General features: G+C 41.3%; 1 protein-coding gene across 2 annotated transcripts in view; it reads right to left on the bottom strand.

Annotated features, from left to right (window-relative positions):
• Positions 1–5388: 5388 nt before the first annotated feature.
• Positions 5389–20605, bottom strand: part of RHCG (Rh family C glycoprotein) — a 381077-nt gene continuing 365860 nt past the window's right edge. For both annotated transcript variants that reach the window (XM_086958133.1, XM_086958132.1), the window contains exons 10-11: positions 12194–12275; positions 5389–8660 (exon numbers count right to left, since the gene is read on the bottom strand). In XM_086958133.1, coding sequence (XP_086814259.1) covers positions 12201–12275 — 75 coding nt within the window. In that variant the 3' untranslated portion in view covers positions 5389–8660; positions 12194–12200. The remainder of the gene's footprint in view (positions 8661–12193; positions 12276–20605) is intronic.

Raw genomic sequence — 20605 nt, 5'->3', positions numbered from 1 at the left:
CCCAGAGTGACTTGCTTCAGGGAACGATGGACTACTACATAAAGAGGGCAACTTCCCCCATTGCCAGTGAACTAGAGAGAACAAAACGATCCCTGGCCATGGACAGCTCATCCAGTAGGTGTTCTCCCTCACAGACAACTGACGCAGCTCCTGAATCATCATTGCTGGAGGAATTAAACAAACTATGTAAATCTATGTACGCTCCTTTGGAATCAGGAAGTGTGCAAACTAGTGCTCCTACCTGCCCTACAGCAACCACTAGCCCCCAGTCCAGTAGACCATCCCAACTAAATGAACGCTTTCAGGTTACTCCCCTTTTACCACGAGCAAATGTAAATTCGCAATCTACAGTGTCCCTTCAGGTCTCTTCTGCCAAAAGGAAGCAAGATTTGGCTAAACAAACGGGGAGTCAGGCAAAGCAACAAAAACTGAACCCAAGTCCCCCATTGCCCAACACTGCCACCGCTAAAGCACCTACTCAGGCTACTCTATTGGCCCGGATCGAAAACATGATCAAATTATTAATATCCCCGCTGATAGAAAAAATGAATAGCTTAAGGGATAGGCTCACGGGTGTTGAGGAAGCGATCAAGGCCAACTCGCTACTTATAAAAAGTTTGGCAGGACCCATTCAACCACAGTTTCCTGCCCCCACAGAAGTGCCTAAAACTACCACATATAGTAACACTGCCCATAATCAACTAGTAACCTCACATATGACATCTATAAACATGTCGTCCCACATCTCCAAACATGGCAGCCACAAATAGGAGCTGGCCCTATATCCATCTGGGGCCTAAGTGAATTTTACCCTAGAACATCATACGTCCCCTCACCAAGACAAAATGTAGAGAGCAATCATCTGATGGGCAGAAGTGGCCTCGCATCGAGTGGTTACACCATCCCCACTTCTAATCGATTTGACTTACTCTCGGGTTTAACTTTGATGGATTAAATTGTATAGACATAGATATTATCCATATGGAAATCCTAACTTGTAATGAATTATATTTTCTTCCATCCAGCCCTCTTAGACCCAAAGAGACTTGATATAATTTTATCTGTAGTAACAATTTTCTATCACCTCTTTTGTTTCTATATTATGTTAATCAATCAGCTTGAACGTCTTGCACAACTTGTGACTAGGGAATCACGTCTTGTTTACTGAAATCTTTGGAAATTTTATTTTTCATGTGAATGTAATATTATGTTCTATGCTTTTATGGTTATATTTTTAACCGAATAAAGTACTTTGATTGATCGGACATGCGATTTGCTCCTGAAACCACATTGCCCCAAGGGAGGAATTCCTTTAAGTTGTGCCATTATCTACTATATTATACTAGCAGCCCGTCCCGACGTTGTCCGGGGAACAAAAGTGTTAAACTCTGTTTGAGATGAAAGTTAGTGGATTGTGGCGAGAGAACAGTGCTATTGATGAAATCGCCGTGAATTATCATATAGCACTGTGTTTGGCCAAGTAAAATTAGCGGTACCAAAATCGTTATGTGTTTTTTTATGTTAGCCCCCTTTCAGAAGGTATGATGTACTCCAAAGGGTGAAAGTCAGTTGTATTTCGCACAGTAATTGTAGAGAATGGCAGTGCGAGGAGGCCTTTCTCCGTAATTCTGCGATACCCGCCGCTCTTAGTAATGATTGTGTTGTTGGCAATGTGTGAATGAGAATGCGAGTGTGTTCGTTGCGTCAGAAGGGTCTTTCTCGTTTCCCTCGTCTAACGTCCTATTTGGAAGGTTGTTGTTTGACAAATACGTTAAGGGTTTGCATAGTAGCAGCCCGTCCCGACGCAACCGCCACCTTCAGGGCCTCCAAGCAGCCGCATACGGGCCGCGTGCACAGACCTCTGGCAGCATTTCGTTCTTTACCTGTCCAGTTGAGTTGTGCACGTTACGCCACTTCGAGGCCCCACATCGCGCCCAAATGAGCAGCGCCGCCGCACCGCTGACTCGTCTGTGCACCCGCCTCATCACCCGCACCTGATGCCATCGCCCACACGCCATGTTGCCTCTCGTTGTATGCAGACGCCCTGACGCCATCACCCACACGCCATCTTGCCTCTCGCAAGCGTTGTATACGCCCATGACACCTAACGCCGCGTTCATATCACTGTATGCATACGCCCATGCCCCAACTGATTACTTTTCCCCTAACGTTCTTTCCCCCCCTAATGTATATGGTGTGGTGCTGTATAGCCTATGTCCATCTGCTGAAACTACCCTTTCCAATGGTGTATTGGGTGTTGTGATTGGTGCTGTAGTTCTTCAGTTTACCCGCCTCAAAGGTTTCCAGTTCTCTCTTTATAATAGTAGTATAGATAAAGGCACACAATAGCAACACAGAGGAATGATGAATTGAATTTCAGTATGTATATTGAGGAAAACCTCCCTGTTATAGACATTAAAATGTTCCCTGTGTTCTTCTTTTGATACCTGATATAGATATTCTTAGATAGTCTACGATCAGCATCTTGAGTTCACTGCTTACGTTGGTACAAGAATGTCACAGTATTGGATGTTTGTTTGTTTCTTTATTGTAATTAATTTGTAATTGCTTTTGTGTAGTATTTATGTGTATTCACAATGTGTATAATGATTGTCTAATGTATGTATGGTATTTGAACATATTTAGACTTCTGTCTTTTTCATTTTTTTTATATATACTAACAAACGAAATTTTCCTAATTAAAAGGTATAAATAAAATACCGGTTCAAACAAAAAGCAATCTGTTTGACCAAAACGTGAATTTAAAATACGTTCACAAACAAAGTAAGGTCCAGGCCCTTTCCCCTTGTGTAATACATCATCTACTATATGGCAAACCACATTACAGTTACCATATGGCACAGTTCTACTGTTCAGTTTAATGGCATGTGTACACCCACACTGAACCCCTAATTATGTATCCCAATTCCATGTACATACACACTATTACTGTTTGCCTCTTGGATTATTGTGTTTTCTTTGATCATTCCAGACACAGGTGACTGCTAATTGATCATTGATGATTGGTAACTACGTGCATCAACAGTTAAAGGTATATAAACACCTATGGTTTCTGTAACCCCTTGTTCATCATCATTGAATGAACCACTGGTGTACAACAGTACATGAAGTGCTAAGATTACGCATTTTTGATGGGGAGAGTGATTAAAATATTGAGAGTTAGAAATTGGAATTTACCTATCTTAGATGGTGCTGATGGCCCCTCCACCACCTTAATCCACATACTCTGAGGAAAGAGTGGAGGAAAGACTACATGTGCATTTCTTCTTATCATCATGACTTCTTCCTTACTGGCACTGCCTTCTTGCACTTACAATCCTTGGCAACAAGGATTTTGTTTAGTGCAGACAGGATTCTAGTATTTTGTTAGTTCTAGGATGATGCTGATGGCCCTAACAATATATGGGACCAGTAGCGGCTGCTAACGGATGGCGATGGTGAGGCGGGGGATTAATAAACAACAAAAACCCACTTACCTTGAAACGGCCAGCTGGCTGCCGCCCCCGCGTCCTCTTCCTTCTTTCTTTCTGCAGTCCGGCCGGCAGCAGGAAGCACCTGGCACACAGGCTCCCCTGAGCCAATCACAACACTGCGTTGTGATTGGTCTGAGTGCCGTGGATCGGTGGTCAGACTGTAACAGGAAGCCTGTGCATAATCGTCACCAAGCTGTGTAATGCAGCCTGGTGGGGAACATGCAGAGTGCGCATGAACTGTGTGGTCGGCCCAGGAGAAGGCAGAATGATAAGGATGGCGAAAGGGAGGAATGGCACAGCTGAAAGAGGGCAGATGAGGTGGGCAGAAGAGGCTCCTGATCTTAAGTGTCACCACCACATCAGAACATCAGTTAACCTCAGATGTGGGCGCCATACCTGCAACAGACAGTTTGAATATACCGTAGAGTGGCATTTTTGAGAAAGTGATGGTGAGTGACCTGCCGTCTGTTGTCTGGACAGCTCCAAAAAAGTGTGAAGGCCAGCAAAGTGACAAGAGAGAAAATAGAGCCTGGGTGTCTGTCACGTTGTTCAAGACAATCAACAACACAATATTCCAAAGAAAAGGGAAAGTGGGCAAAGAGGAATGCCCCACTAGTAACACAGATGAGGCCAGTGAGGTAACAAATCGAGGTGGTGAAGGTACATGTATAAGTTTAGGATAGCATGTTAAGAGCATAGGATAATGAGCTGATTAAAGGGGCTATGTGGTAAATTTGGACAAGACCATTGAGATGGATAGGGGCGACACCAGTGCCGGCAGCTTAGATGAAGGTGCGCTGGAAAGATTAAGAAATTAAGTCAAGGCACCTGCAGGGCGGAATGCTAGTTTTAACTAGATCAGAGGGCTTGGTGAGCATTCACCCCCATGGGCACATGTGCAGCTATTGGCCTGGGAGGAGGAAGAGGCAACTCTCTATGGGAAACAGGCTTAGCAGACATTTGAGCAACAAGCATGAAATGCAGAAGAGGGTCCCACAATATGTGAAAGATGCCCCAGAAAAGGAGCCTACTAGGAGGCTTTGGAGATGGCATACACAACTCGCAACAGCATCGTCTATGCGTTTTAAAGCAAGTACTGTTCAATTGTGACTTAATCACACTCTCTGCATAGACACAACCCGATTGAGTATTAATAACACTCTCTGCATAGACATACAATGATTGTGTATTGATAACTCTGTACTTAGACATAAGAAGATTGGGAATTAATTACACTACCTGCATAGACACAAGATGATTGTGTATTGATAACTCTCTGCATAGAATCAAGGCGATTGAGAAGTAATAACACTCTCTGCTTAGACACAATACGATTGTGTATTAATAAAACTCTCTGCATAGACACAAGACAATTGAGCACTAATAACTCTATGCATAGTCACAAGACGTATTGAGTATTAATAACACGCTCTGCATAGACACACGAAGATTGAGTATTAATAGCACTCGTTGCATAGACTAAAGACGATTGAGTATTAATAAGAATTTCTGCATAGACACAAGACGATTGAGTATCAATAACACTCTCTGCATAGACACAAGACGTTTGTGTATTAACACTCTCTGCATAGACACAAGATGATTGAGTATTCATAAAACTCTGCATAGAGACAAGATGGTTGTGTAATAATGACTTTCTGCATTGACACAAGACGATTGAGTATTATTAGCAATCTGCGTAGACACAAGACGATTGAGTACTAATAACACTGCATAAACACAATATGATTGAGTACTAATAACACTGCATAAACACAATATGATTTAGTACTAATAACACTGCATAAACACAAGACGATTGAGTATTAATGACTCTCTTCACAGACACAAGATATTAAGAACACATTCTGCATGGACACAAGACGATTGAGAATTTTGCGTATGTTTTATAAAATAGTTTGTTTAATATATTCTTTTAACAGAAACAGACAAATAGTTTCCCTTAAAAAATAATATGTTGCATTTTACATAACATTCTCCGCCGCAGTGCACAGCATCTGCCTATAATGTGGACGCTACCATTAGCAATGGCGCTGTTTTCTTCCCTACAGATGGATGAAAGTCGGAGTCGGCCATAAAAGAAATCAAGCCTGTATCTGTCAGGTGTCACTCAAAATCAAACATTCAGCTCACTGAGTAATATTACAGGCTTGTCTTGTAGAATGCGGTGACTTTAAATTACATATTTAGGGAAAGCCTACAATTATTCAGACTATTTGAAACTCATACTCCAAGACTAGAGGTAGAAGTCCACAGATAAGAAAGACGTGAGGCAGTGAGAGGGACTGTAGATGGGCAGACTGACATCTCCAAACCACCCCAACAAACAGAGTATCCCGGCTACACCATTAACATTCATTGAAGAGTTTTCAGGCAATGATCTGACCTATGCAGGAGTAGTTAGCAACCCTGTAAAACACGTGGAAGTGATTTAAACTCTTGACCTGCAGTTTTTCGAGCTTGGCAAACCATAACCACTGCTACCAAAAAGCAGCTATTCCCTCCCAGAGTGCATTTTAGTTAGAAGCTGCGCTGGAAAAAGGGAGCTAAACAAGAAATGGCGGGTATGACTAGAAGGTTCGACACAGGGCTTCAGGCTAGTAGCACACACCGGCTGCTGGGGCAACCCGGCTCACTTCTGCAGTGATCATAATGTAATAGCGTCTGAGATTTAATGTGGAGCTAGTTCGACTTCACAATCCAGCTGCCACATAATGCAAGAACACAACACAGCTGACTAGTTTGGGTGGTTTCAGATATTCACTAGGGCCTCCAGGTTGCTTGCCTTGTGCATGCGTTATAGAAAGTCCCCATCATTCAGGGTGGGAAGTTTGCACCAATGTGGAAGGAATATAGCATTCCATTGTCTTCAAGATATAAGTTACTTTTTCCAGTGACCCCATCCCAGCGCGTGGGAGGGGAGGGGGGCGAATGCATGATTTCTCACTGGTTTTTCTCTTCCTGATACATTTAAACTATTTAAAATCGACAATAAATGACTATTCCTTAATTCTGTTTGTAATATTTATGATACAGCCTATCTTTGTTCTGGTTCTCCCTACAGGAGACCCTCATTTGGCACAGCGGGATCGAGACGATACTCAAGAGTACAGTAGGGCTTTATTATACCAGCGCCTTAGCATGGTTTTACACAGTGGTTTAATATTCACTGAGGTTAAAATTTACAGCAGTGTTTCTTCTATTTAACTGTATGTTGTGCATAGTGACCCGATAGGCCAGATGCTGATAACAAGAACAAACAAAATATATATATTTTTTCTAAACATCACACATACCCTAAATGTGGCTCCTGACATAGCATTTAGTTATTTATATTTGCTTACTTTTATAGTGCAGAGAAGTTGCCTCGCACTCCCATCAAAGCTCTGCTGGTAATCCGTTTCCGTTTTGTGGACAGAATGACTTTCATTCATCGAATAATGCCACTCTTTTTAATTAGCGGATTGTATGTTTGATTATATGTGGATCAGTCAATTTCATTATCTTTGCTCGATTTTGGATGAGGGGTTGGGAGTGAGTTTCTGGTTGATGGGTTTATAGGTTAGGACTTCCAGGTAGTTTACAATATGCTCTGAGTGGTCTGCTAGTTTGGCGACTGCTGGGATTTATTCGCTGCAAATCAATCAATCTATCAGGGGTTGATAAAGCGCAACTACTCACCCGTGAGGGTCTCAAGGTGCTGGAGTCTGGGAAAAGTAAGATGTGGTTCAAATAACATGATAGTGTTTGCACATCATAATAAATAGCTTCTACACGTTTCTTTCAGGTGTCGAAGGCCTGGGATACATACAAATGTATACGCTTTAGGATTAAAAGATCCAGACTACCTTTCGTGGTCGAGGGCCTGGAAATGTGAACATATCTGGAATTCGTCCTAGATCGATTGACATACATGGTGCCCAGAGTATCCTCTTCGCTACTGTGCCTCATTATCTGCAGCTGAGTATTAAGTGCAAAGGCAATGCACCCTAGCAGGGAAGGGGATGGATCATGCCTTGGATATCCTTGAGGATACAGTGTATCTTAATGCCTCAGAGCGGCGGCCGGCCTACCTCATTCATACATGTGTAGAGTGATAAGAGACATAGAGTCACCCTTGTCCAGTGTTCCATTGTGGTGTGGCTTTGATTAACATTAGAGTGCATAATATATGAAAAAGTTTGGAGCTTTGCAATGACTGCCCTATACTGAAGCTTATTCCAGCGCCTATCTCCTTTCAGGGTATTCTTAGAGTGTGACCTGGATTAAGATTTTTCTTGTCATACTTTGGTGCACAGTTTGAGTAAATACCTACTATGAAAACTCTGTAAACCTATTTTTTTCTTGGGTTTCGACGCTACCACTGTTTGTTGCTGTTCTGAATGAAGTCCCTTTTTGTGTCTTTAATTCGGGTTGATAAGCGCACAATGCTTAGCACAGTCCTGCTTCCAAGTCTGACATATCAGCCTTTTTGTTTTCGCACCCCAGATACAAGTTTCAGCGATGTTAATAAGAAATGCATTTATTAACAGGTGAAAGATGAAAAAAATCAGCAATTAAAGAAAAATTGAGTTTTAAAAAAAAGCCACTACAGCGAGATTGAGTTGAGAATTTTGTGTTGCAAAGCAGTAGTCTTTTGAACAAGTTAAGTGACTGCCGTTCCATACTGAAGACAACTAAAATACCTTCGGTAGCACAAAGGCCCTCAGACATGAATTGCAACAACAGTTTGGACCTCTCAGTCGTGCTTTAATTTTACTTCCAAGTTAAATAATGCATTATGCCGTTGAGAAAGGTGTGTGTTTCTTGGAAGAAAATGCTTAAGTGCTGGAATGACAGAAACATGATAGCCAATATGATGCTGGTAAATAATACACATTGATTCGTAGAGCAGAAGGAAAGCCATGAATGCTTAAAGTCCATTTCAACCAATATATGTTTTTGTTCTTGGACAGAGCCCTTCACGCTGGTGGAGGAAGGCCTGATGATAGAAGGAATTAGATGTTGGTTAGAAAAATCTGTTGTGCGTGCTAGCTTCAATGACATCAACGTGCGCTTAGTTTTCATTCAAAGTCAAATAAATGTGATTGTTTCTTAGCCGAGCGACTGGGCGCACATCCGTCATTCACTGCTGCCGATAGAGACCTGTAGGATACACAAGAGAATCATTGGTTTCTGTTATTAGGTTATATTTATTCTGTCGGTGCGTGGTGAAGCCCAGTGAATATGGAAGCCCTTACATTAACAGCTTACCTCTTCATTGGCCGGGGGTTGTAATTAAAATGCATTTCATAATATAACATCTTTTTATTGCTACAATTACCTCTGGTGATTTACTCAGTTGAAAATAAGTCTTCACATGTGAAAGAAAAAGTGAGCATCGGAATATGTGACAAAAGCCTCAAGTTCTTAATTTGAATGGTTTGCATTTAGGATAGAATCTTCTGGTTTCTTTGTTACTCACAAATGTCCCACCTGTCAGTGTGTGCCCTAGCCACGGCTAACTTTGGCTTCTGGAAGTAGGCGATGCCTGACAGTATCAAGTTTGATACTGGTGGATAAGTAAATGTCCATCATGTGATCCAGGCCAAGTCCTGGACTCCAACAGCTGGCCAAGATTCTAGCTCTCAATCTGCATCCTTTCATATGTGCATTGAATAGATTTACCCTTGTTGACAACCTGTTTCAATTGCATCTCTGTGGCAGGACCTGCCAAAACAGAAGCTGTTTAATATGTCATGTGGTGGATCTTCCCAATAGCAATTTTAAACAGGTTTGGTTATAAGGAAATTAAAAAGGACATTGCGAGGAACAAGTCTGCTGTTTGGTATTTAGATGGGGAAATTGAAGAGACCGCACTTGAAGTCAAATTGATAACATAAAGTAATATTTAGTAAGCATTGTTAGAAACAGTCAGTCCAGTTATGACTCAATACGCCCTAAATCCCTGGACAAAGACCTTGTCTTCTCCCCGAAGGATTACGTCCATCGGAGCGGAACAGCTTGGCTTATCATCCATGCATGAACAAGGCCATTATGGCATGCCAGAAAACACAAATGATTTTGGACTAGCAAATATGTCCAATTCGACAAAGTCAGTTAAAGACACAATATACGTGAGCATTGTGCCATGCTTAAATACATTTATCCTTGACTTTTAAATTCATTCAGCACAGCACGAAGGAGGTATCGAAGAAGTAATTTTGAAGCATTACTTCCTCGATGCTTTTAGAACTTTGTGCTGACCTTTTGAAGGAATGCATGCATTCTCTTGAAACATGCACTGCAAAATATAAATAAATTAATCATAAAAACATAGTCATAAAATTAATCATTAATCAGAGCGGATTAACACTGACCTTGTTGAATTTTGGAAATCAAAATCCTCTCAATGAAGAACCAGTTTGGAAAGTGGGATAAGTTGAAAGTCAAAAATGTTAAGGAGAATTCCAAAATTCGAAATATGCTAACAAACCTTAAGGTGGAACGTACTAGCATTGTGGCACTGCTTTCAGAAGAATGTCAGGCTTCAGGTACTGCACAGCTGGGAATGTTTTAGCAGAGGGTAGAGAAACATTTCACCTGCCTACCCCATATTCGGTCGCAGTGGCGAAAACTGAGGCTATGAATAGAAGTCCAAATTAATAAAAATGTGGTTCACAAGCCTGAAAAAAGAATACACTGACTCACAAATTCAATTGAAAATGCAAACTCAGTGGCACTGTTCATAAAAGTCTCATGTAATCAAAGGAAAGAGAAAGGAACTAGGGTAGCTAGTTCGTTTCCCCTAGGAGTTATGTGTAAACAAAGAGAACTAGCTATAGGGATAGTGTTTTTATACTATTGGTCTGTATGGAAAACCCATTGGTTTTGTACGAAGGCCCTCACCCACCAACCTAGTTGGTGGCATGCTTCATCATCGGGCCCCACCAAGGCACCGAGTGCGCCTCAGGTGTGCTGCAACACCAGACTACTGCAAAAGTGTTTCAATAATGTGCATAATGATCACATAGGTACGCTAATCATGTTATGGGGCATGGTGTAATGCATGAGGAAGTGTAAGAGATAGACCTGCTTTTTTTGTTTGTGGTGTCCTAGCACTTATAATTAGCTCTGTGCCCTTTTCATTGTGCTGGATTTTTCTTTTGTTCTCAATCCAATTTCCTATGCTAACTGTGACAGGAGGTGGTCCACTCTGTGATCTTATGGACCTGGGCCACTCTGTGATCTTATGGACCTGGACCGCGGTACCTATGTGGAGAAAAAGTGAGGGGAAATTAGAGATCTTCCTTGATAGACTCTATTACAGTCCTCTTTTACATAATTGCCATTTCGAGACATCAGCAAATGAGATTTGCCATGATGCACCGTGTTAAACACATACTTTTGTCATATTAGGATGTTGGTGTGCAATGTATGTGACTATTGGGACCTGCAGGGTGGACTATGTTGGAATCCTTCATTGGCCAGCAATGTGTGGCAACTCCCTCTAGTCTTTGCAAACTTGCCTGCTTAGTACTGAGTGGTTAGTTAGGTGGCCTGGAATAGCCTGTACCTGTCTCCTCCAGCTTCCAGCAGGGTTCCACAGGTCCATTCTAGATAAGGAATCAGGTAGTGAAGTAGTGTATGGTATCTTACGGTGACACAGATGATATCAGATTGGGGCTAAGAGGACCATCAGCAAGACTGTTCTCCTTTAGTGGTAAAATGTAGTTGAAATCGCAAACAAGATTATCCCCTGTCGCCCAGTAACAGAAAATCTCACCCTGTGGTAGTATATGGGGCTTTGTGCCCAGGCGTGCTAATCTCCTGCAGCTCAACAGCAGTTAGCCCCTGTAGTGGCAAGTGGTTGTTTTCTCATTCTTAGCTTAGTTTTGATCAAATAAGGAGGTTTATGATGGTAAAAGATGACATCAAGGTTTATGCCTACAATTATTGAAAGAGAATCACATACTGGCACTGCCAAAGTAACCTTTGATTTTTCCCTCCAACCAAAGTAACGTTTGGGAACTGTGTTTAAATTATCCCGCTTTATCGGAAGAAAACTGCAGCTAAAGCGGTGACAATGGGCTTGATAATATGCCCTTGAGAATTCCAATAGAAGCCCATGTTCAGTTGTTAACATGGGCTTCTATTAGAATTCTCTACGGCATATTATCAAGCCAATTGAAACCTCATGTTGGATGTGAAGGACATCTAACATGAGCTTCAGTTCCATAGAGCATATTATCAAGCCCATTATCGCCGCTTTAGCTGCAGTTTTCTGCTGCTAAAGTTGCAATACTTTTATCCCCTGTCTTGATATTATGCCTCTTAGTGACAAGTTCGTTGGTGTACTGCATGTCTCTATGCCGATAATGGGCTTGATAATATGCCCTTGTGAATTACCATAGAAGCCCAGGTTATGGTGTTAACCTGGGCTTCTATGGGAATTCACAAGGGCATATTATCAAGCCCATTATCACCGGTTTAGTGGCAGTTTCCTGCCGATAAAAGCGGCGATACTGTATCGCCCTTTCTTGATAATATGGCCCTCAGTGTATCTCACGTGGTTTGTTCATAAAAGGGCAATTTCATTGAAAGGAAAACTATAGGGGCACAGCGGATCATATATCGCCTTTATTGACTATTTAGAACTATTAATAACGATAGAATGTAAGAAACAATCGACCACTTGCCTCCTTTTTATGGTACTCCTAATTTGTTACTGTTGTGAACCGTGTACGTTTTGAGATGATCCTCCGGCTCTTCTTCAGGCACCTAAAAGTAAATAAAGAGGAGATAGGTACATTTAATACAAAGGTTTTCCGTTTCAGGTCATGCGTTTGAAGGAAAGTGAAGAGAGAGTTGATTGTGCGAGATAAAAAGGACGGATTGCAGACTGTAGACTGTCCCCTTAGTTTAAACAAACCTGAAACCTTTATTTTTGAACACATTGCACCACTTAGTGGCCATATTTGGAATTGCAGATTTTTACGTTTTGTAAAACCATTTTTATAATAGCCAGGCCTGCATATAACTTTTTCTAGTGGTAAAGTAATATTGTTTGCCCTGCCTGTTGTTGGATTTTACTCATTGATACCATGTTAATGCAATAGTCCTCATGTAGCTATATCATTACGTCCAACAATGTCAAATGTATATGCAGCTGCAGGCCTGTAAATAGTAGAATAAAATAATAAACGGGTTGCACTAATCGTCAATAACCTCAATAAAATAATAGAGGAGAGGATGTGATCTCACGTCCAGACTTCCGACTTTGGAGCTGGGAAACCAAAACGATGAGCTCTGAGAAGGAACTGCTGGGAGAAGGTAGTGAAACTAAACATTTTCAATACCGATGAATAAAGATTGGGCAGAATTTAAGACGTCGCGGCTATTCTACTGTGTTTGTTCTAATTGTTGTATCCATTCTATGAACGTCGAGAGTGAATGCAGAAAAAGAAAATGTCTGACACCGTTTACAAACAAGTTAATTTCAGAGGAGCAATTAAAAATCGGGCTTTCGTTTCTTTTGCAAGGGGTTCTTCTGCCATCTAGTGTCCTAGAAAAAAAATGCTCTTGTGAAGAGAGTAATGATCGTACCTTGCTCTTCATTTGGCGCCACCAGACTCTCTTGCTCTCGTTGTAGAGCACTCTTTTATTGCATCGAATTTATGAACTATGAAAGCTAATTTTATAACTCCTTCAAATGAAGGACAGCATTTTACTACAGTTAACTGCTTAAAATGAGTGCCTCCCCTTAGTTCAACGCTTTATCAAAAATCTCTTCTTGAAAACAACTTTTTATTTGTAAGTAAAATGTAATGCACACCCAATTACTGGAATAAGAAGAGCGTGGCGTGCTAATAAAGATTAGGGGGCTTATTTATGAGCCCTTGAGTGACTTTTACGCCTCCGGTGCGTTACTTTTTGTGACGCACGAGCAAAGTAAAAAATGTGCCTTGTTGCACCATACTTACAAAGTGACGCATCTAGGTAGATGCGTCACTTTGTAAACCCCTGCGCCACATTATACCTGCGCCAGGTACAATGTATGCAAGGGGGCCATTTTGACGCAAGAAAGAGTCATAGAAGTGACGCAGTGAAATCTACAAGATTTCACTGCGCCATTTCTGGACGCTAATGCGTCAAAATCTAACGCCTGCCTCATGGCAGGCATAAGACTAACGCAGGCACTAACAACATGAGACTTGCCCATGTGAAAGTACACATTGCTGGAGTGGCGTCACTTTTGTGACACGCTCCAGCAATGCATCACTTGTGTGCCTACAGATACGTCAGAAATACTGACGTATCTGTAACTCCGTGCGACATGATACGTCATACTGTAAATATGACGTATTGTTAGTGTCCCAGGGAGAGCGCAGTGAAAAGTGACACACAGCGATGTGTCTCTTTTCATAAATGAGGCCCTAGTAATGTAGGGCATTATTTATGAAGGTCTTGCGCCGTCGATGTGTCACTTTTAAAATGGGAAAAAGTGAAGTACCAGTGGCGCAAGGCCTTCATAAATGAGGCCCGTACAATTTCCCTTAAAAGATATGGTGTGGCAGACACTCCCTGCAGATTTTGTAGTAGCAAAGAAACGTGATTAATGAGCCATTTAAAAGTGTCTGCATGCCCCATGGAGTACTTTAGTCAGTCATCCAATACCTATGGGCTTTGGGAACATAGCTTATGTGGCACACCAGGCAAGAAAATGTAAGGGTGTTCTTTCCTGAAATGCTTCCCACAAGCCTTTAAATCCAAATATCACAACAAGCACTCAACAGTTTTGGATGTGATTTGTGGGGTCTAATGAATGTTTACAAACAACCTTACTAGTAACCCCACTGTACACTCCCAGGCTAGAAAGGAGAACCAAGCTAAAGGTCCAGCTTGGGGCAGCAAGGTTAATAATATACTATTACTTTCAGTGATTTAAGGGTCTCACCATCATTCTTTGCAGGACTGCAACACACAGTTATGATGTAGAGATGTTTCCTTGACCCCTCTGCACAGAATGCCTGGATAGAACGTCACCGGGCTGTAGCCTTCCCTACTGGACAGCTTCTTCCCTTGGAAGGGTGCGCACATACCAGCCCCTTCCACAGAAGGTGGATTCGTTCTATCAGTCCGAATGCAGGAAGCACTTGTATCAGAGTTCAGGACCCCAACTACAGCTCCTTATCTTCAGGAAGCTGGCCTGTTTGGCTGGCCTGATAACCCCACAAGGCAGATATTTTATCTGACGGCCGAGACCAGCAATCCCAAAGATCTATCACCCAGGGGCATATTAGCAAGAACCTCGATAAAATTATCGCCGTTTTAGCAGCAGGAAAGTGCCGCTAAAACGGCGATAATGGGCTTGCTAATATGCGTTCTAGATTTCCAATAGAAGCCCAGGTTAGATGTGCAGGACATCTAACCTGGGCTTCAATTTGAATTCTAGAACGCATATTAGCAAGCCTATTGTCGCAGTTTTAGTGGCTGTTTCCTGCAGCAAAAACGGCGATAATTTTAACGAGGTTCTTGCTAATATGCCCCCCAGTTCTTTATTCTTCTCATCAGCTCTCTATCAGGGCCTTACCTCAGGCTTTAATCCCAACCTGGCAGAGGAGTTGACTGTAAAAGACAACAGTCCTGCAATTAAAACATGTTCTCCCACACACTGCTGTGTGGAGCCTGGACAAAAGGTTTTGGGATGCAGTGGAGTTTCACCCACGCTTTCCTAGCCGTAGTGTTTGTCTTGCAAAAGCAGAAGGAAAAGTAGTGAATTCGTTTGTGTGTTCCCATGTGATGGAAAACAATTTCCAAAAAAGGCGGAGACATTCTCGCTGTCCAGTGTACATACCGGTCTGATGTGGCACTGTCTGAAAGACAGGAATCAGAAAAGAGCAGGGCAGCCATCGCACTACAAAGGGAGAAAACCCTCCTCCTCCCACCCCCCAGCTACCGAGGGGCTCACTTCAGTCCACAAAATACCTAAGGAGGATCACCATCAACCTCCATGTTTTCATTCATCCACACACAGGATTTCAAAGTAAAGTACAACACTCATTTCATGCTCTTTCTACCAAATTACTGCTGAACACAAATGTACTTTTCGCTCATATACAATATAGATGGAGCAAACACCCAGGCAGACCTTTTAATAAGACAGGAAGGTGAGAGTGCAGCACTGGCTCTCAAATAAGGGTGTACTTTATGTGTCCATCCTGATTGCATAGGGATGCGCTACAGTTTCACTCCATAACATGGGAGGGTCTCAGTTAACATGCATAATTATTGTGTTCCCCGAGAAAAAAAATCAGAAATCTGTAGAGGCATACTGTGACTGTGGCATTCCTAATAGTCTCAAGAAGAGCATGGGTGGAAGCTCTCTGGAGACCTAAAAGGAACATTTCTGTTCCAGCAAAATGGATGCACTGAACCACCAAAAGTAAAGATTTAAAAAAGGAATCCTTTGCCTAAAGGTTCATTTTCCCCCCTTATCCCAACACTGTAACAATACACTGGCATGCGTGTAATGTTTATACCCCTATAACATAGGCAAAATCATAATCAATCCAATAAAGGCGACTGTGGGACAACACAAGAGATAATACTAACAAGTGGCATATTTTTCAATCCATGAAGTCGTATGTACGTTGTATTTCTATTGCACAAAGCTAGGCAAAGACAGTGCTGGGTCAAAGATGCAGTCAATTAGTAATTGGAGCTATGGCTGGGTTATAGGTTTATATGGGCTGTTATTGTGATATGGTGTAGTTTTCCTTAAAGATGTGTAATACAGCACAGATTAATCCCAGGGAAACAGGAATCTGGGGTGCGTATTAAACCAGAATCAACAAGCGGTCTCACTTTGAAGAATAATACTCAGATTGCTTTGAGAAAGAACACATTAAATTCATATGATAGACATGTTGCCACTTCATATGGTATGTCATATCTCATACAACATAATGTGAGGAAAAACATTTGAATAACGTAGTGCTCAGTGCTAATGCAATCCAACACCAGAACACGGTGTAAGTACAATTTTAAACAATAATTTGGTCCAGAAGCAATATATACAAGTGGCAAATGTGTATATCAGGTTAAGAACCAAACAAAGATTGTGAATGCTGTATAACACAAAATCACTTGTGTAGTTGATACTAAAGAAAATTACAAATGGCACTTGTAAAGTTGTATAGAGGTTGATGAGGCACTGATATACTTTGGGGCTTATTTGCAATTTGCATCTAGCAGATAGCTTGATTAGAGATCACATTGCACATTGCACAAATGATATGCAAGTTAAAGAGACATTTTTGGCATGAGATTCAAACTCAGAAGAGGCAATCCAAATTGTAAGAAGCATGGAGGATGCTGCAATGTGGTTGAAGGGAATGGATACTGGTAGTGAGAAAGTGAGGGAGGTTAGGGTGAACGGTGTGGTTGAAGTAAAAAAGATGGAAAAGAAAAAACAATTAGAGAAATATGGAGCAAATAGTTGAACTAACTGTAGTGGAGCTAACTTTGTGACAAGTAGCTGAGCGGGAGTGTGGCGAACAAGAGTTCAGTGAATTAGCGGAGATCTATAATTTGTTATAGGTGTGGCAGTCCTGGACATATTAGTTCAAGTACAATGTGTGGAGCCAGTAATGTTATCTGTAAAAGTTGTGATAGAAGAGGCCACCTAGCTAAAGTGTGTAGAACAAAGGATAAACCACAAGGTGTTAAGACTATAGATAACATGTGCAAAGATATACAATTAGTGGTGTTATCAGTGGATCAGGTTGTAGAACCAGTGCAAGAAACGAGTATGAGTGGGCATACAAAAAAGGAAAGGAAGAAAAGAATGGCGAGTACTTGCAAGTTAGATAAACCACTCTGCGATGTTACCTTAAATGGAGTGAGGATTCAGGTCTTGGTAGATTCTAGTAGTTTGTTTACTCTCATTGGAATGAACATCTATGAAGAACAATTTAAAAGTAATGTAGACAAGTTAATATGGCCTGAAATGAAAGTGGTAGGATATGGTGGAAAGAGGATAGCTAGATCGTTGGGATGAGGTGGATGAATATTGTATCCAAGAACAGTGATATGCGAAGTAGGGTTTATATAACCAAAGAGGGTTTGGATCTTCTAGGGTGGCAGCGCCCGAAAGATTTGAATATTGTCTTGGATCAAAATGCTGATGAACCTGTCATATTAGAAACAGTTGTTGTTCAGGAGAAAGAGGAAGCTGAAGCTACTGTGCTTAAATTTCCTCACATTTCCTGAGATATATGGACTATTGCAGTGCTTCACCCATAGAATAACCTTGAAAGAAAAAGCTGTGGATGTGGTGCTTGAAGTAAGATTAGTACTATACCTGATGAGGGAGCCATTGCAAAACGAGTTAGATTAGTTGGTTGGCACAAGGGCTCACAGAATCAATTGAGTCATCAGAGTGGCTATCTCCAGTGTTGTGGCTTCAAAGGATGGTGGGAAGATTTGTTTTTGTATATATTTGTGGGAAGATGTGCAGGAATATATAGGTGGGAAGACAGACATTGCCAAATATATCTAAAAAGGTTAAGCATGATGGGTGGAGGAAAATAGTTTAGTGTTCTTGACATGTCGTTGGTATACCATTAAGTGAATCTACATGAAGAGTCCACACCACAGACTTCTTTTGTCACACACTCTGGGGGCCTTTAATATCATAGAATGCCATTTGGCCTAACATCCACCTCAGCTGTCTTCCATAGGATGACACAGAGTATTTTCTATAGTATGGAGAAGGTTTTGTGCTTCCAGGAGGACATCTTGGTGGTAGGCGGAATAGAAAATGGGCTAGAAGAAGTGTTAAGGAAGTGTTATCAATGATTGAAAAACGAGGATTGACCATAAAGAGAGAAAAATGGTAGTTGAAGAAGAAAAATGTGGATTACTTGGTCCATGAAATTTCAACGATGGAAAATAAGTCTAAGAAGAACATCATCAAGGCTGTGTCTGATGTGTCTGAGCCCTTAGAATAAGGAACAGTTAAAGTCTTTTTTGGGACAGGCAGAGTACTGTTTAAGTTGATATCCAATTTCACCGATAAGGTTAAACCCATGCAAATGTTGTTAAAGAATAAGTGTGTAGTTGAATGAGGAGTGTAAAAATGCATTTCTTGAACTCTGTCTATCAGTAGGTCACCACTGCTCTGTCCTTTAAATGTGAATAACAGAACTGTGGTTCCCACTGATGCCAGTAACATTGGATTGGGAGTTATGTTATGTCAGAGGGTGGATGGACATGAACGGATAATAGGATTCACATTCAGATGATTGTAAGGAGTGGAACAGTCTTATTCCACTATTGAGAAGGAGGCATTTGTGTGTTGTTGGGGGGACAAACCGTTTCAAGTACCATTTATGGGGTCTACCCTTTACTGTCCCTACAGACCACAAACCTTAGCTACACACATTTTTGTGTACATATTTAAATGTGGGAAAGGATTAGAGGTTGGTGTAACACCAAGGAAAACAAAATTGGTTATTATCAGTGATGGATTTCAATTTTGAGGTGGATTCTGTTAAGTGAAAAAAATGTTTGTAGCTGACTACTTGTCTCAAATGCTTTGGATGGCAGTTTCTATGCTGAAGAAGAAAAATAACAAGATGTTGTGGATATTTGTGAAGTGGGTGAATTTGTATTGACAGAAAATGATTGGTGACAAGCCATTGCGGAGGATGAAGTTCATGGAGAGTTGAAGCACCTTATTAGTGATTGTTGGAATCAGGATGGTTAGGAAAGTGAAAGAATGAAACCATATAGTGTGGATGAGTTGAGCATGTGTGGGTTCAAAGTATTTAGATTTTGTTGTCATATTGTTCCACCAGGTAAATTGAGAGCAAGGTTGTTCGATATTGGACAAGAAGGACATCTGGACAGAAGTCTATCTAAAAGAAGCATGAGATAATTTTTCTGGTGGCCGGTAATGGATAAAGCGGTGGAGGAAAAGGTGAGAGACTGCAGTGTGTGTGGTAATAGTGACAATAGCAAGAAGACTAGGGAACCACCTCTAAGCTGTAGGGAATTGCCTCAGAAACTGTGGGAACATTTTCAATGGATTTTATTGGTCCACATGAAAAATTTGGGAAAGGAGACCGATTCTTTGCTGTAATTGTAGACTACTAAAGTGTTGTAAAGATTATGGAACACATAAGTACGGAATCAGTTGTTAAGTTTCTAAAAGAATTCTTCATGGAGGTAGAGATTTCTAGAGTGATGACCTCAGATAATGGAGTGCAACTTCATTAATCATAGTGAATTTCTTGAAGCAATTGGGTATCAGGCATGAGAAAGTGGCACTGTTTAGGTTACAGGCGACTGGTTTAGTTGAGAGAGTAAATCATATCATAATAGAAAGCATACAGCTTTCTACAGTTAATGGACTGACTTGGAAGGATGAGTTGAGCAAAATGATATGGGCCCACAACATTTCTCTACATTCCATTACAGGAGTATTGCTCTCAAAGGAAGAGAACCTGCCACCTAGGATTCACATATGTGGTTACAAGATAAGAAACAAGTGTGAGTTGATCGTAAGGCCATTAAAAGGGTGAGAGAGAAATGAAGACAGGAATCATGACAACATTGGAAAGCAAATATTCTCAACCCAGGAGAGTGATTGGAGAAAAGAACAATGTAGTTGTGTTGGAGGATGGTAAGGAATGGAGTTTTGAAAGTGGTTGGGCCTGATAAATAAGGGGGGAAAGATATTTTCTAGAATATTTGTGTATTTTATTTTAATTATGCATATATTTTATCTTTTGACATTTTTGAATGTTACAATTTTGTGACTATTTATGCTTTGGGAATTCCGTGTTTTTGTGTTATATTTTTTTCCACATTTTGTAAGGTGGATGTCTTAGAGTGTTTCCTACTTGTGATGCAATGTGGAGAAAGGAAGGAGGCTTTCAAGTCCTCTCAGCAATCCCACCGTCTGGAACTTCCTGGAGGTAACAAGAGGGCTTGTTGGACCCAAATGCCCTCAGAATTCAATGGAACTTCATTCCCCAAACACCTGTGAGCCTGAAGGCGTGTTTGCAGAGTAGTGTTAAGGGGGTGCGTGGCCTTCGGCAACT

The sequence above is a fragment of the Lissotriton vulgaris genome, chromosome 2_1 (genome assembly GCF_964263255.1).
Source record: "Lissotriton vulgaris chromosome 2_1, aLisVul1.2, whole genome shotgun sequence".
NCBI lineage: Eukaryota > Metazoa > Chordata > Amphibia > Caudata > Salamandridae > Lissotriton > Lissotriton vulgaris.
Note: the sequence above shows the minus strand (reverse complement) of the source record. Positions and strands in the feature narration are given on the sequence as shown.